General features: G+C 39.7%; 2 protein-coding genes across 4 annotated transcripts in view; one reads left to right on the top strand and one right to left on the bottom strand.

Annotated features, from left to right (window-relative positions):
• Positions 1-6,748: 6,748 nt before the first annotated feature.
• Positions 6,749-9,389, top strand: LOC117245863 (tripartite motif-containing protein 16-like). Its single transcript, XM_033609442.2, has one exon. It carries the CDS (start codon positions 6,824-6,826, stop codon positions 8,444-8,446), a length of 1,623 nt encoding a protein of 540 aa, XP_033465333.2. The 5' UTR covers positions 6,749-6,823; the 3' UTR covers positions 8,447-9,389.
• Positions 9,390-9,880: 491 nt separating this feature from the next.
• LOC117245818 (uncharacterized) overlaps positions 9,881-18,368 on the bottom strand; it is a 45,653-nt gene continuing 37,165 nt past the window's right edge. For all 3 annotated transcript variants that reach the window (XM_078163780.1, XM_078163778.1, XM_078163779.1), the window contains exons 15-17: positions 17,054-17,228; positions 16,639-16,727; positions 9,881-15,355 (exon numbers count right to left, since the gene is read on the bottom strand). In XM_078163780.1, coding sequence (XP_078019906.1) covers positions 15,248-15,355; positions 16,639-16,727; positions 17,054-17,228 — 372 coding nt within the window. In that variant the 3' untranslated portion in view covers positions 9,881-15,247. The remainder of the gene's footprint in view (positions 15,356-16,638; positions 16,728-17,053; positions 17,229-18,368) is intronic.

Here is an 18,368-nt window from a genome sequence, read left to right as displayed (position 1 = left end):
TGGGGCGGTGTCTACTTTTTATACCTTCCTAAATTTTACCGAGGTATATGGTTAATGACAGTATTTGTGTGCAGTGCTGCTGCTTTCTAAATATCCTGGTATACTGCCCTCCCAAGCCTTCTCCGCCCCAAGACCAATATTGTGCTTTTCACTTTATCTGTCAGTTTTAGTTATTTTATAAATTAATTTTTTACATGCAAAACACAAAGAAGTTTTAAAATATGATCAAATTATCAAACAGTATATAAAAAATTTGCTTATATAATTAGTCGAGTAATCAATTACTTAATTTGTCATTTAGCAATCATTAATCAGTGAATCATTTTTCATGCAAAATTACCAAGTATTTCCTGGTTACTACTTCTCAAAACGTGAAAATAAGTTGAAGGGGTCACTTCAAGCTCTGGATAATCATGATTATAAAGTAGAATAAATGAATTGATTAAGAAAATAATCAGGAGATGAAACCAAACTGATTTCATCATTATTTGCAGGCCAATACAAAATCAGCTCCACCGCAACAACTACAACAGTAAAATACTGCTTAAAGATTAATATGCGAGTAATAATATAAAACAGTATTTATTAGGGCTGCCCCCGACTAAGAATTTTTCTAGTCGACAAATAGTCGTCATTTAGGGCGATTAGTTGATGAGTCGCCCGCATGTTTACGATATTAATTTAATTATTAAATGATATATTTTGGGCGGGGCATCACAATGGTTTGTGGAATAACCGCAGGTACCAGCCCTGGAAATTAACCTGACTCCTGTCTGACTGCTGAGCGTGGCCACTTCCTGTGTCTGTCCTTTCAGATTAACTTCGCACATGGTCCAGTCATATAGGTTTGGATTTATTTTAACAAGGTCCAAGCTCCTAATAGAGTTTCACATTTTTCCTGCAACTAACTGACCAATGAAATCTTGCAGACTAATGACCTTTCTGGTCGACAAATGTTTGGTCAGTTGTTAGGGGGCAGCCCTATTATCAATATAGCATATAATTAGCTATACTGTTGGTGCGTTCACAAATAGTCACAAACTGGCCTGTTCAGGAGCACAGTTGGCTCAGTTATTCAGAGCACCACACTCTCAGAGCAGCAGAGCGTACTCTGTGTACTCTGTGTGAGGAGACAGAGCAGCAGCGCGCCGAGTTCATTCGTTAATTTATATAAAAACAGAACGCTTTTACTTTTGATACTTTAAGTGCATTTTCCTGATAATACTCAAGTACATTCACATGTAACAGAGTATATTTACAGCATGGTATTAGTGCTTCTACTTCAGTAAAGTATCTGAATACTTCCTCCGCCACTGCTTAAAAGTATTGTAGCTCCTTATTCAAACCAAAAACAGGCAGAAGTTAAACAAGGTTTCTGAGGGATGTTGACGAACTGTAATGAAAGAGTTCTTACCTTGAAGTCAAGCTCCCTGATTGATCTGGTAGCAATCGTTGCCTAGCAACAAAGGGTGGGCCGGACAGTGATGGATCTCTTTCCTTATATGGTCATGTGTCTGTGAGATGTGACGTTAGTGGGTCATCTATCAATCATGTCGCTCCATCCAAACATCCATCATGTTGTCTGTTGATGTAACTGGTTATACGAATCACTGAGAGGGAAGGAATGGTGTGTGTGTGTGTGTGTGTGTGTGTAAATAAGTGTGTGAGAGTATTTCCACAGTGTAATGTTTTAACTTATAATCATGTGGAATGTATGAGGTTCAGTATGTGTGTTTTGTCTGCATCAGAGGGAGGAGGGGGTCACTTTTTTTTAAAACTTGAAAATAGTCTGGATAAATGCGTTGACCTGATGCAGTGTTGTGACCTTACCATGATCTTTGAACTTAGCACGACCTTTCCATGGCCTTGACCTTTTGGCCGGAGCCACTGATTAAATGTTTGGCGAGGACGTGCTGTTGAAGCAGTGTTGAAGATTCTGAGATGACAATTGCGGGAACTTTTAAAAAGCTTGAAGCTCACAAACTGTATCTGGGGACTAAATGCAAACTAAACACAGGCTTTACCATTAATAAAATGAATCGCCACAATTTATTACAGCTAATTTGCCCCATTACAGTTTCATGTCGGCATCCCTCGACGTATAATCAACGCAACAACGTCAGACACGTTCCAGCATTTACCTACACTCAGACTATGACTCAGAGAGTTATGTTGGCAGAGAGTGGAGCCCGGTCTCACTCTGAAGTAGTTGAAATCTGGCGTTCGGGCAGTGACTTATGGCGTCAGACACTGGCGAAAGAACCGTCCTTTCACATTGACAGCACTTGATGGTGAAAGGGGGAAACACGACAGGACAAGAACGAAAGTTAAGGCAGCGAAAGTCTGACTAGGGTGGTACAAGAGGGGTGTTGGATGGGTCCAACAAACACTGACTTTCACCGAGGAGAGCGATGTTCACGTCCCGTAAGATTCTAAAGCCAAACCCTGTTCTTTTTTTCCTAAACCTAACCATGTACGTTAGTTGTTGGAGGGGAAAAAATGGCAATTTGCAATGTCATACTGACGTAGTGCTTTTATTTTTTGAAAGAAGACAATACATGTAACAGGCAGAACTTGACATGGTGTCCCAGAAAGTCAACAACCAACACACCCAGGGTACCTTGCATGTCATATTTGAACGTGGAAAGTCCATGACCAAACATCAATATGTGACGAGGTTGGAGTGAGAATGGGTAGATGAGTGAGTAGCCAGTAGCCATGCTGCTTGCTGCAACTCTGGCTTTCCTAGAATCTATGTAATCTGTTACAGAGGCCAGAAAAGGCACACTTAAGCATGTGTTTATGCAGTTTTTCTTTTATTTCAGTGACAAAAGCTCTCTGAAAAAAGTTCCTTATAGCGACAGTCATTGCAGAACTCAACTAAAAATTTGAAACTGTAAAACTTTAATTAGTAGCCTGGGCTATTATTTGCTTAAATCACTGAAATCAACAGGCCCATATTTGGGACACGCCTTTAATTCCTTTCACACAAAACTGTTGCTCAGCAAATATGGGAAATAGAATCAAATTGTTTATTTAAACCAGTATGAATATTACTTGTATAAATATTAGGCTTCAGATGAAATATAAATTATGAATCGTTTATTTAATGTAGCTCTGACAGACAGCACATCAAGGGAATTACAGCACTCGAGAATTACAGGACCCATCACACCAAAACAACGCCACTTAACCCTGTTTAAACACTACTCACAACTGGGATTAATTTTTATGATAAACCCTTTTGATTCTATTGATCAGAGGACGGAGGAAAAGAATATTAAGAACTTAGAATATTGAGGAAAACAAATCTGCACTTTTATAATGTGTTTAAAAATGACCCATTAGGAAACAAGTCATTGTCAAGTCGTCTTTGTGAAAACACTAAATATTATGATAACACTAAGTATTTACACACCAGTCATCACAATCATGATTCATCAGTTCCAAGGTTGAATCATCATTTGCAGCAAAAGTCAAACTCCTTTAATCAGTGGCTCGGCCTTCGACCTTCTATGCCTGCTATGAACCCAGTAGTCTTAATTCTTTTCTCTTTGCTTTATACCAAACCAGAAGGAGCCTTTTGTTGATGCTGTTAGCGACGCAGCCACACCTGGGTCAACCCGCAGCTGAAATATTTTGCCTTTGTGTTACTTTTGACTGCTTTTGTAACGTCCTGAAATGAACCGAAATCCATTTAATCCATTGAAAGATTAGAAATGTTGTTGCATAATCGTGACACTGAAAACATTGTGCAGTTTCTTGTTCCCATTCTCTGTGTTTCACTGCATTCACTTTCCAGAAGAATGACTGCATGTACCTTTCCTCTTGTCCGAATTGTCACTGCTATTTGGGAATTTGCTTCTCTCTTTTATAAAACACTAACCCTATTATTAAAGTTAATATTTGTTCAGGAATGAACACAAGTCTACTGAAAAATACAGTCAAATATACTAGTAATTCCCTCAAACTGTGACTTCACTGGAACTTGAACGCAGCTTTAATTCACAGGTGGGTGGAGTTTAGTAATCATTCAGAGACAATCCATCTGGTGTCACTGACTTGAAGTAACTGAGTGTATTTCACAGTGATCTGACCCGGTGTGGCTGTTGTTATCAGGCCCTTTGTGTGTGTTTTTATCAAATGCAGTGTGTGTCTGTGTGTGCGATCATTTCACATCATGCCTCATTTTAAACAGGAACTGATTTTTTTTTTTATGAAGTGCAGTAGACAACGTAGGATTTTGAATCAAACTGGGCTGGTTTTCCTAAAAGGATTCTCTGAGTCTGATTTATGTTTCGTCCAATCAGCGGAAACATTAAAAGCTTCATTTTAAAGACAATCCAGTTTCTGGAATGACAATAATGAACTCCTGAAAGTGGAACCCAGTGGTCAAAAAAAGCCTTTTGACATTTGCTACTTAAAACGTGTTATTTCTTCACAGCTCATTTGCTCAAACTTTACTGCGAGATGCTTTTAGGAAAACGAGTCCTGGGTTGAAGTAGAAGGAGAGGTGAGAACTTTTGAGGACATGCTGTAAACATGTTTTAATGCTAACAATGATCTGTAATGTGATGTGTGTTGATATGAAACATGTATGTTTGTTGGGATCAGGGTGCGGGCATTCGGAGAAAATCACAACCCTGATTTGGATCCAGAAAAGATGAATTCAACTGTGAAAATAAAAACTGATGCAGTGGCATCATGTTAACCTGCTGTGTCATTGGTACTGTTGTATTTAATTAGTTTATAAGGAGGGATTTTTAAAACAAACACTAACTGTTTACATTAACAGCATGAGCAGAGGAACTAAGTCAACAAAGACTGTCGTGACAAAGAAAATGTTTAAAAGAATACTTCACTTACTCACTTGGTGCTTCTTGAAGTCAAGGATGCTTTCTTGGTAGGACGGTTTCTTCCAAGTCGGGTCCTACAGAGGCTAGACCAGACTCCATCCAAGCATTCGGCAAACACACATTGGAACAGGCTGGCAAGTGCCCAGGTGTGCGTCACTGAAGAGGTCGCACCTTCAGTTCTGGCAAATTATGCGCAAAGACTTGCGGATACTTCATGCGCACTTAGGATGCGCACATGCATCCTTGAAAATTTTCTGAAGGAAGGACTCGGTCCTTGGTAAAATTTTAAGGATCCTTGACACTGACTCGGTCCTTCGATGGGATTCGTTGACGTAGCCTCCTTGAAATTCAGCTGTTCAAGGATCCTTCTTTGACTTTGAGAAGCACCAACTGTGCGTTACCGGGAAGTCATGAAGGAAATGTTTTTCTTGCATGCCTCCACAGGCAATGAAGAATCCAAAAGAGGCAAAAATTCTTCATGAAGTCTCAATTATACTCCCTTTACAAACATAAATACGTTTGTTTGTTTCAAACGCTGTAAACTTCACAACCCTTATACTTCCATGCGTCCTTTATGTTGGTATAGATACAGTCAATAGATGGCATGAGAGGGTGGAGTCTCACGCAAAAACAAACATGGTGACGGTGGAGGATGTCGAATAAAGTACCTTTTAATGGAGGCAGTGTTGTAGACCACGGTGGTATGTGAGGCCATAAAATACATCAGACCTGCGGAAGGAGAACTCTTTTCACTGTATTATTGATTCGTTCTGTCAGCCATTATTGAAATTTCTTTGTTGTCTCCTATGGTCGTATCTCACTTCAACTACGCTGCACTGCCCCCATGATCTTCGGTGGTACTGCTCTGTATCTGTAAGCTTTCAGAAAACGTGCACAAATACAGACAAAATTACTACAGACAGAAGGCTCCGTCCGTCTCTAACATGAAGCATAAATGAGCTCATAGGCGACCACGTTTAGCAACAATACAACTATATCAAAACATCAGTTTACAAAAATTCGTGTGAGGTAAAATCCAAGTCTCATTTATCCAGTCATATGATCAGTACTTCCCAGAAAAGTAAGTGGAACTTCACAACAGAGGCGGACCTGCTGATCATCACTCCCTCCATTCTTAAAGCCCTAGACATAAACCCTGCGTACCTGGTCACCAAAGGGAACTCACAAAGGGACTTTCACAAAGAGCATTTCATTAAAACAAAACTTAATAGGTTGTTTGCAATCACGTGCGAAATTCAGATGGAGGGCAGGAAGTGATAAATCTATTTAATTACGTTAATTGGGAAAAAGAAGAATGTGATGACATAAAAGGGTTGGATGAACCTCTAGTATCATCAGAAAACTTTGTCCGGTCTCTTAATTCACAGGTTTTGCGAGTCTGTAAATTTAGCCCTTCCAATCTGGTCTTAACAGTTTGTGTTTGTCCTTTTTTTGTTTCAACATTACAATGTCCCCATACACACAGTCACGTCCATGAAGAAATGGTGGACAAACCTAACTGGTCTGCACAGAGCCCAGACCTCAACCCCATTCAACACATCCCAATAAATTCTGAAAGGGAAAGTTTCTCATACATACGTTTTTCTGCTTTGCCTCAACACTGACTACCTAAGCCAGAGAGCTGAACTGTGTTCTCAACCACCTCTACCACGTGACCAAAGCTCAATCTTGGTTTAAAGGAGGGCAGCACACGCTGCCAAAGTGCAAACTGACTGTAAAACCTTTAGATAAAGGCCATAAATGCTGTCATGGTTTAAACCGCGCCCTTTCAGTCCAACTCCAACTGAATATTTTCTGGTTCCCACCTCTTTTATTGATCTACCAGTTTGGGGAGTGCAATCAGCTTGGCAGCGGGACAGCAAAGAAGGTTTAGCTTCCTTCTTGATGACTTTATTTGCTCAGAGGAAAGTCCAACTCCAAGACATTCCCTGTTGTTGAGAGCTGAAATGGCGCAGCAAAGAAATGAAGCATACGAGGTGAAATTCTGCTGTTCGATCTGTTTGGATCTGCTGAAGGATCCGGTGACTATTTCCTGTGGACACAACTACTGCATGAGCTGTATTAAAGCCCAATGGGATGAAGAAGATCAGAAGAATATCTACACCTGTCCTCAGTGCAGACAGACTTTCTACCCAAGGCCTGTCCTGATGAAAAACACCATGTTGGCAGAGTTAATTGAGGAAGGGAGGAAGACAGAAGCTGCTCCAGCTGATCACTGCTATGCCAGACCTGGAGATGTGGCCTGTGATTTCTGCACTGGGAGGAAGCTGAAAGCCTTCAAGTCCTGTCTGGTGTGTCTGGCCTCTTACTGTGAGCAACACCTTCAGCCTCACTATGAATCTCCTACTTTTAAAAAACACAAACTCACTGAAGCCTCCCTGAAGCTTCAGGAGAACATCTGCTCCCGTCATGATGAGGTGATGAAGATTTTCTGCCGCACTGATCAGCAGTGTATCTGCATTCTCTGCTCAATGGATGAACATAAAGGCCACGACACAATCTCAGCTGCAGCAGAACGGACTGAGAAGCAGAAGGAGCTCGGTGGAAGTCGGCAAAAAATCCAGCAGAGAATCCAAGACCGAGAGAAAGATGTGAAGGTGCTTCAGCAAGAGATGAAGGATATCAATTCCTCTGCTGATAAAGCAGTGGAGGACAGTGAGAAGATTTTTACTGAGTTGATCCATCTCATTGAGAAAAGAAGCTCTGATGTGAAGCAGCAGATCAGATCTCTGCAGAAAACTGAAGTGAGTCGAGTCAAAAAGCTTCAGGAGAAGCTGGATCAGGAGATCGCTGAGCTGAGGAGGAAGGACGCTGAACTGGATCAGCTCTCACACACAGAGGACCACATCCAGTTTCTTCACAGTTACCCGTCACTGTCAAAACTTACCAAGTCTACAGAGTCACCAAGACCAAACATTGACTGTCTGCATCACTTTGAGGATGTGGTGGCAGCTGTGACAGCAGCCAGAGACAAAATGCAGACCATCCTTACTGAGAAACTGCCTTTAGCAGAGCCCATGACCAGAGCTGAGCTCTTACAATATTCATGTGAAATCACGCTGGACCCAAACACAGCAAACAACTTCATGGTTTTATCAGAGGGGAACAGAAAAATAATGTATAATTACAAAAATCCACCATATTCTCAGCATCCAGACAGATTCATTCACATATCTCAGGTCTTGAGTAAAGATGGACTGACTGGACGTTGTTACTGGGAGGTGGAGATAAGCAGGAAAGCTGGAGTAGCAGTCGCCTACAAGAGTATTGGCAGATCAGGGGACTTTAATGTACATGTATTTGGATACAATGAGAAGTCTTGGGCACTATATTGTGACAATAGTTATACCTTCAGACATGACAACCACTCAATCAGCATCTCAGGTCCTAAATCCTCCAGAGTAGGAGTGTACCTGGATCACAGTGCAGGTATTCTGTCTTTCTACAGCATCTCTCAAACAATGACTCTCCTCCACAGAGTCCAGACCACATTCACTGAGCCGCTCTATGCTGGACTTTTTCTTGGTGGTCCTAATGGAGACACTGCTGAGTTCTGTCAACTCAAGTAGTCATTGAAGAGGCAGAGGACAGGTTAATATCTAAGAAACGTATTAACTTCTGTAGGACATGAATGCAGGTGCAGGTATGGACAAAGTGTTTTGTTTCAAATCATGCCTCATGTAAAACAGGAAGTCAGGAGTCTAAAGTACAGTATGTTCACTCAGCAGCTCAGTGCTGGACTCTGGCTTTGTGGTGTCAGTGGAGACACTGCTGAGCTGTGTGAGCTCACGTCACAGACTTATTAAAGAGACAGTGTGTAATATTGTGTTTGAATTTATCTTTCAATTTCTTTTGATTATTTTTATGTATCTTCTTAGTCAGTCTTGATCCTGCTTCTTATTATTATTATCATTAATATTTTGTGTTTACTAATTTTAGTTTTTTGTTTTGTTTTGTTTTTTAATTGTATATACTTTTATTGGTATGACTTTTTAAATAATTCCTCTGTATTTCCCATTATCATCTGTCTTCTTCCTGATATGTTCTCTTAATCCTTGTTTAATTCTACCTTAATTTTTGTCTGGCCTTAGTTCAGCATTATTGTTTGGCTCCTATTGTTATATTGCCTCTGATGTTTTTGCTTCTGCTTTGCTTTGTTTGTCAAAGCACTTTGTAAACTGTTTTTCACAGTGCCATATAAATACAGTTAATATCATTATTACTATTTAAAACAGATAAAATCAATAACTTCAGGGACTGTAAAATGTGTTTATCATCCGGTGTTAGTTTGTATTCTTGTTTATTTCCTGTGTGTGAGGAATTTTTGTTGATGCGTCTCTGGATTCTTAAATTCATAAGAACATTTACTGTTTTTGCATACATTTACAGCAACTAAAGGGTGTTTTCATAAAATCCAACTTTAGTGAGAGCACTGCAGCATTACAAAGATTTCATACAAGTTTTTGCTAAAATATGATGAATTTTTACATTTAATAAAAATGAATTCTTTAAATCTAAAAAAACAGCTTGTGCTTGTGTTTTATTATTGAGCGTTAAGAGTCTCATTCTTCTAATAATCCAGATACTATTATATAAACTAAGCAGTAGAAATGCTGAATTATTCATCTACAAACCCGACCAGACTTTGGAGTAAATTTACTTAATTTAAAAGATATAAATATGACTACAATTACAAAATATAAAGCCTGCAATGCTAAAAATCAAAGCCTGTGGTTTATAATTTTAGGACTCAACAATTGGGGTATATTTGATTAAAAACTGAATAGCTGAAACCAAGATCGGATTTATTACTTTCTCGGTTGGACATTATTTCCATCATTCTCTCTGGTGTAAATTGAACAGTTCTTTTTAATATTTCTATCTTTTGGTTAAATTCATGTTCAGCTGCCAGTCATTCAGTCAGAGTCAGTGGAGATCTGAAACATGTCAGCTGTACGACAACCTCTGATGAAACACACCAACAATAACCACAAAAAAAAAAATTAATTAAAAGTCTGAAAGTTTTATTTGTATTAAAAAGTTGGAATGTTTGGTTATACACAAAATATCTCTGACAAAGCACTTTATAAACCTCTTTCATTGTGTGTCTTTCTCACTCACACGCACGTTAGTCTTAAAGACGCCACATGGAAGATTTCCTTTCTTGACGAGCTGCCACCAGATTAGTTGTAATGACACCGAAAGACTTCCCGTAAAAATACTGAGTGATACCAAAACTGTTTACTTCTCCCTCTTGAGTGCACTTACCCAATCGTCCAGTGAGATTTTAACAGACAGCTAAATACAGTGACTGCAAAGTGCAAAAAATAGTGACACATCTGCATTTCCTACATTAAAATTTTTCAGTTTACAAATATATCATGTGAACAGTTCCCCATGTCTCTTTGAAATGACCAAATCTGTTCTTGTTTCTTATCTGATAGCCCTGTTCACACGCTAACAGTATTAACTGGGGACTTCCTGTGATTTGTAATAATATCCGAGGTCGTCTGTGAGTTTAAGCCTGTGGTAATCTGCTATTTCCGTAATTTGTCAAATGAAAATTCCACCACAAATTACCTACCATATTATATATAAATGCAGAGGTCGTGATAATTTTAGTTGTATATGAATCATTATGTCAGACATTTAAGATTGTATTTAAGTTTTTGTTTTCTTCGTGCGTCACTTAGAGAATTATGGAGGCTGCGTTCTGTTTGTTTAACCCACATTTAAAAGAAAACTAAAATTACTGAATGACAGTTGTACACCTCCGTTAACCACCAAAAGGTGCACTGATAGTTAACATCCATGTCAGTGAAAATATGGAAGCTTCACACACAGAAGATCCATACAATCAGCACAGTTTCAAGATCAGTGTCACCAACTGACCAAATGTCTCCCCTTCTGTTCCTGAGATATGACGTTTAATAATGACCAGAGAAGTGTTTTATGCAGAACATGATGATGTCACAGTGAAGTTGACCTTTGACCTTTTGGATACAAAATGTCATCACTTCATTATTTTATCCTGTTAGACATTAGTGTGAAGTTTTGTCATAATTAGTGAATGAATTCTTGAGTTATGGCCAAAAACATGTTTTGGGAGGTCACACTGACCTTCAATCTTTGACCACCAAAATCGAATCAATGCTACAGTGACCTTTGACCTTCAACCACCAAAACTGTTTTGAAATTTGAAAAAAATTCCCACAAGGTGGTCCTGAGAAATTGTGTTCGCAAGAATGAGGCAGACATGGTCACACTGAGCATGAACTTTGACCACCAAAATCTAACAGATCATCATTAAAGTCCGAGTGGACGTTTGTGCCAAATTAAGAAATTCCCTCAAGGTGTTCGCGTTCACAAGAACAGGATGAACGGACAAATATGCCTCAGCTGTCGCCAGCACAGAGGCATAAAACGGAGGTTAACACCGTACATGACCACTGGTTGTGCTTCGTCGTATTTCTGTGTTGTGTAGTGGAGTTAAATTGAGTGTGGGCATCATATCCTCCAGATAATGTCAGTGAATCTGAGTAAAATACAGATTTAACTGATCCTGTGTGAATGTGCTGCACAAACACAGACCTGGGGAGTTATTTCTGAATCACATGAAGTCCCCTGGTTACACAGGTCCTGTAACTACAAACTTTAGTCTAACAAAGAAAAATTCATCATCATCACTGCTGATTTGCTGACAGCACATTTAGAGAGAGAAAATCCTCCATGTTTTTATCTTTAATAAAACACCAATGAGTTTCAGTTGATGAGTAAATATTCAGTCTGGAAACGTGAGATGCTGTTTTTGTTTTTTTGAGATGTAGTGTTTTAACTCAGGAAACATGTTGAGAAAACAGTGAAAGAGAAAAGACCATAGTACAGTACATCTAAAAAAAATACAGCCAGAGCTTTGTATCTGTGAAAGAGTTCGGTACGATAATGCTGTTATGAAAACACTCTTCCTATTGTTGGTGCAGGATGGTGCAAGATCGCCTAAAGATACTGTTTAACTGAAGGAAATCAAACCTGAACCAAAGTGAGTGTGAAATTGTTTTTTAGTTCCTCGCTGTTACAACTTTCACTTCCTGGTTCACTCTGTGCAAGTTATGTATTTATATGACCTTTAGGTTTAAATATTATAAACTTTAAACATGTTTTATGATGACATCTTAAAATACCGAATGTGATTTTTCAACTTTTGTAAAGCTTATTTTTAATATCTTAATAACATTGTATAAAAGTTTCAAAATATCTTCTTAATCCAGGTTTGTTTGCTTTTATTGAGCCACTTGCTCTTCTAGTGTCAAGTTTTAGTTTAGCTTGTTTAAATCTGTTGAATGAAACCCACGTACACCTATCGGCCAAAACATTGAAACCACTGACAGGTGAAGTGAATAACATTAATCATTTTGTTACAATTCAATGCTCTTCTGAGGAACCTTGAATCCTGGCCTTTATGTGGATGCCACTTAACACGCACCACCCGCCCAGCAGGACAATGCACCATGCCACACCACAAAAACTGCTCAGGAATGGCACGGGGGACGTGACAAAGAGCTCTAGGCGTCAACCTGGCCTCCAAATTCCCCAGATCCCAATGCGATCGAACATCCATTGGGCATGCTGGTACCTTACCTCACAACCCACGGGACTCAAAGGATATGTTGACAATGCCTTGGTACCAGACAACACAGGACAACCCCAAAGGTCCTTTGTCCGGGCCTCGACAGGTCAGAGGCTCCATCATAGATCATACTTGGCTCTGACCTATCCAGGCCCGGACAAAGGACCTTTGGAGTACTGGTTTACCCCACAGATGCTTGATCAGATCAGGATCTGGGGAATCTGAAAGCTAGATCGACGTCTTATGGTCCTTGTCACGTTCCTTGGACCATTCCTGAGCAGTTTTTGCAGTGTGGCTACTGGCTACTGTGGCTTGCTGAGGGGCTACTGCCATCGGGGGTACTGCTGCCATGAGAGGGGGTACTTGGTCTATAACAATGTTTAGATGTGTGGAGTGTGTAAAGGCGCATCCACATGAATGCCAGGACCAAAGGTTTCCAAGCAGAACATTGCATTGTAATGAAATGATCGATGTTATTCACTTCACCTGTCCCGTCAGTGGTTTTAATGTGGCTGATCGGTGTATACGTTACATTACTGCCAACTGTTTTCCAAATCATGGCACAACTCTTCTCCAGTTCATCGTGTTTCGTTCACTGGGATATTTTGACTTCATCAGGATGGCGAAACAGCCACAAACATTCAGCTCTCAAGTTAGAAACAAGCTTTGGAAAAATGTTGAGCGGTGATGTATCATCAGTTTCTAGATGACAGATCAAAACCAGCTTTAGTGTTCTTTATGTAAAGTGATCTGGTTCATACGTCCAAGTGTTGGGGATGTAAAACATTAAAAAAAAAGCTTTGTTATAAGAGTGGATGAGCAAAAACGTGCAACAAAAAAAACTAAACCTTTATAAATATCTACAGGCTCCTACAGTGTCACAAAATTAAACATTCTGACAGTTACTTTTACCTACACTGACAACGTCCTACGACTTCCTGTCTTAAAAGTGGCTATTTTTGGGCCCTCAGATCGCTGAGCGCTACATGTTAAAATCATTGAGCAAGCAGAGCTGGTGTTTCCTCTCAGGAGGCATCAGCGGAAAAACATCCTGTCTGCGGCTCACACTCGTCTCGTCGATCGGCTTAAAGCTACACATTACTCAGTTTTTATTCAGTTTTCTGATCTCCTCTGGCTCAGGATGAGAATAGCGTTCTTCACTATGTTAATGATAAATGTGAGTTTTAACTGATTAGAGTGAATTAGTCCTCCTCTCTGAACCTCGCAAGCTTTCCAGTTTGAATACTGCAAGTTGGCCTGATTTTGAAAATGTATCTGACGCATATTTTTAAAAGTCTGTGTTAAAAAGATAGTTCGGATTATTTACAGTGGGGTTGTATGAGGTACTTAACTACAGTCAGTGTATTACATAAAGTAGATGGCGGTCAGCTGCAGCAACATTTAGCCACCTAAATGAATCAATATCAGTTGAAGGCCAGGATCTGAGTGCACTTGACCCCAAAGTTCAGTCTGTTTGATTACTCTAAACACTACGTACCGTGCCTGGGCACATTACCCCAATCTGTGTCGGTGTCTATTTCAAAAGTTGGGGGGCAACTGGGGCGGGCAACACCTCTCTTTGACGCCACCAGACTCCACTGACAGAAACAGTACTTTTATCTCACAGTACAGGAGAGCTGCTGGTCTACCGCCGCTTCGATTGGTTAGATTGACTGTGTTACTGTGTGACTTTGGTGAATCTGAACAAACCTTTTAAAACACCAAAGTCACACAATTACACAAACCAACAAACTGATCGGGGTAGCAGTCTATTGTTCTGTGTGGTAAAATTAATGTTTTTGTCAATGGAGTCTGGCTTTGTTTAAAGCATGGCTATGTTTCACATTCAATCAGCTCCCTGTCGGAAAGGTTTGTCTGGCCGCAACGTCAAGCCAGTGAAAATGTTCTAAATATAGCGTACACTTGATACTGATATTGATTTTTTCTAGGTGGCTAAAACAGTAGGACATTGTTTAGTTTCCAGGGCGGTACTCCTGTCTGCTTCTATAAACTAGGGCCGTGCCGACTCACTGTAGGTAATAAACTGACTGTAAATAAGTACCATATACAACCCCACTTCGAACCTTCGAACCTTTCTACTTTCAATACTGCAAGTTGGCCTGAATTTGAAAATCTGACATGTAACATTTTTCAACAGTGCGTTAAACATCTGCAATCAGACACAAAGAGGAAAGTCGTCCAACAGCTGCTCTTCGAAGCAGGTCCATGTGCAGGCCGGTCACGACTGATGAACCAAAAAGAGTCAGTGAAAGACAAAAAGTCAAATCCAGTCCAGATGGGAAATCGTCCACGGAGTCAATCGGACCGCAGAAGAAGAAACATGAGAATCAACGGTGTAATATCAGATTTACTCCGTCATTATGCGGCATAGGTACGTCCCGTTCTGAGTCGCCATGCCAATCATGAGCAGGTGTCAGTTGCCCAGGTGTCGTTAGGTCAATGGTTGTCAATCAAAGAGACGATCCAATTGCATCTCAGAGTTACGATTTCCAAACTCCAAATAAAAACTGAGCAGGCGGCTTTTGTTTCATTGCCTGGAAAGTTTTTGGAAAACATTGGAATTAAGTGTACACAGCATGCTCTGTAGTGTTCACAGGTGAGGGGAGGTCACCAGTTCAAAAACCCTCCGACCAACCTGTTCACACAGAGCGGCTGTGAAAACTGAGGGGAAAAAAAGTTATTTCCTAGTTTTCCCCCATTGGCTGTTTCCACGTTTTCCTCATCAGAGAAGTGAAATGTAGTTTTTAGGCACAATCCCACGCTTCCCGCCCACAACTCCCAAAATCCACTGCTCATCCACAAACTCCACCTGTGTTATGATGTCACCAACCTGCAGGGAAAAGACAGAAAGAGAGCACGTTTGTTAGTTATGTAGAATTACCGCATCACAGTTGATTTCCTTTGACCTTCAAATTATTATCAGTTTATTCTAAAGTGGGCGTTCGGGCCAAATTTAAAGAAATTTCCACAACATATTCTCGAGGTATCGAGTTCATGAGAATGAGACGGATGGGGTCACACTGCTGTTGACATCTGACTTTCAAACTCTGATCAGCTTAGTCTTGTGTCCAAGTTGACGTTTGTGCCCAATTTGAGGTAATTCTCTGAAGGCCCTCTTGAAATAACATGTTCAAAAAAACAAAACAGATGCAAGGTAACAGTGACATTCTACCAACAATTCTAATCACTTCATCGTTGAGTCCAAGTAGACGTTTGTGCCAAATTTGTGAAAATCCCCTAAAAGCGTTCTATAGATATTGCGTTTTTGAGAATGAGATGGCTACAAGGTCACAGTGACCTTTCACCACCAAATTCTAATCAGGTCATCGTTGAGTCAAAGTGGACGTTTGTGCCAAATTTGAAGAAATTCTCCATAGGCCTTCTTGAAATAACATATTCAAGAAAACGAGATAGATGCAAAGTTGCTGTGGCATTCGACTACCAAAGTCTTATCAGTTCATTGTTACGTTTGTGCAAAATTTGTTTAAGTTTCCTCAAGGCCTTCTTCAGATATCACGTTCACAAGAATAAGACACACGCAAGGTCACAGTGACCTCTGACCACCGAATTCTAATCAGTTCATAGTTGAGTCAAAGTGGACGTTTGTGCCAAATTTTAAGAAATTCTCTATAGGCCTTCTTGAAATGACGTGTTAAAGAAAATGAGATGGATGGAAGGTAAGAGTGACACTCGACCACCATTTCTAATCAGTTCACTGTTGAGTCCAAGTAGACGCTTGTGCCAAGTTTGAGTAAATTCCCTCAAGGTGTTCTTGAGAGATCGCGTTCACCAGAACAGGATGGACAAATGCACAACCCAAAAAACATACTGCCTCCGACCACTCCGATCTGTGTCCCTTTAAGTTTAGTTAATCAAAATGTATGTATACAATATGTCGTGTGTGCAGTAATTGTTGAATAAAGATGGGAAAGGAAGAATATGAGGGAATGAAACAATCTTAAACTGGATTTTTTTTTGTCTTTACTGATAAACTAACAGTTATTACATTAAATTTATCAGCCGACATAAAAATAAAGATCTGACGTAAACTTACATTTAATCTGTGCAGAGAATACCAACTAAAACTTCCTCATCACACACACACACAGGCACCTTTAACGTGAGCTCATCCTCACTCTCTGCTGCGAAGTCAAACTTGGCCACTGCTTTAACCTCCGACTGCTGGAGTTGGATTGGCTTAGCTGGAAACAGGAAGAGGAAGTTATGGTAAGCGACCTCAGTGACAACACACACACACACTCATGCATCACAGCACAAGTAAAACATGTAGGGCTGCCCCCGACAAAGAATTTTCCTAGTCAATAGTCATCATTACGGTCCATCAGTGGACTAGTCTTCTGCATGTTTCTGATATTAATGTAATGATTAAATGATATATTTTGGTGGTTTGAGTTGAAGGTGTGAGAAAGAATAGTATCAGAGTACTTTCACAGTGTGGTATCTGAACTTTCAGTAAAGGACTTGATTAGGTATTTTTCTCTGATGTATTTCAGTGTGTGTGTTTTACCCTGGCAGGGCTGTGTGAAGGCAGCAGGGTAGATCCCCTCCCTCCCTTCCAGTCTTCCTCTCCTCCACTCAGCGTCGATGTGCTCCATCACCTCGATGAGTGCCCCCTTGTGGAAGGAAAGATCCTCTGCAGTCTGACCCGGGAAGTCAAACAGAGCCTCGGCCCACTCCTTTACCTGCGCACATACACATCCACAGATTCAGACAAAAAACACATCCAATTATAGAATAATCAGTGAAATATATAAACAAAAATCTGACTGTAAACAAAATTATTAAGAGAATGCACTTTACAGTACAAAAAAACCACATTGTGTAGGGCTGCAGGATTATTTTAGTTAGTTAGTAGCAGTTTATTTCGAACATTTAAGTAGCAAATAAATAAAATAATCATACAGTAGCACACACACATAACAACAGGTTACTTAAGGAAGCTTAAAAACTGAAAACAACATTTAATGATGTGATCTACATGTGCAAAAAGGAGTGGGAGGAAGTACAAGCTTATTTATTGCTTCCCCTTCTCCATAAATTAACAGAAGTGAATTATGTAGCTCCCATCAGTATAAAGCTGTACAATAATTAATTCTCCTGGACCTATTCTAATATATTAAATTAATTACTAATAATATTTGTCTTACAGCACGATATAAAATGACTGCAAAAATACTTAAATAGAAATTCTTATACATATAGCTTCCTAAAAATAAATCTTTATATCTTAATCAAACCATGACAGAAGTGTTTTGCTTTGTCAAACTAAGTTTTTCTCTCCTGTGTCTAACCAACAGGTCACAACAGTTAATGACGTCATAACTTGAAATACAACATCACATCAGCGGACTGGTTTTCATAATCATCGGGCTGCGCAGGCACGTCACAACACAGCGAGCTAATTTGGAGGATGGAAACACTTATCTCAGCAGCTGGAGTTATTCCCTTTACTTTGATTTTGTTGGGAGGAAATGATAATACAATAATAATAACAATAATAATAATAATAATAATACATTTTATTAAAGGCGCCTTTCACAACACTAAAGGTCACCTTACAGGCAACAATAGCGAAATTAACAGCAGATTTAAAAAAGTCAACAAGATAAGGAATTAAGTAACATAAAATAAGTGACTAAATAATAAAATAATAATAACAACATAACAACCAATAAATATTCAGCAAAACACGTTTAAAGTGAATAAAATTCCTTGTCAGGAAAGACGACAAGAACATGGTTTCTGCAGGTCGTCGGACTTAAACTCTTTCCTGTGTGAAAAACATATCCAGGAAATACACCCCACCAAAGGTGAGACCTCCT

Source organism: Epinephelus lanceolatus, chromosome 22 (assembly GCF_041903045.1).
Source record: "Epinephelus lanceolatus isolate andai-2023 chromosome 22, ASM4190304v1, whole genome shotgun sequence".
Classification (NCBI taxonomy): Eukaryota; Metazoa; Chordata; class Actinopteri; order Perciformes; family Serranidae; genus Epinephelus; species Epinephelus lanceolatus.
The sequence above is the reverse complement of the archived record's forward strand: the minus strand, read 5'-3'. Positions and strand labels throughout refer to the sequence as shown.

Excerpts from the sequence above, each read along its gene's own strand:
- LOC117245863 (XM_033609442.2), top strand. The coding sequence starts at position 6,824 with ATGGCGCAGCAAAGAAATGAAGCATACGAGGTGAAATTCTGCTGTTCG.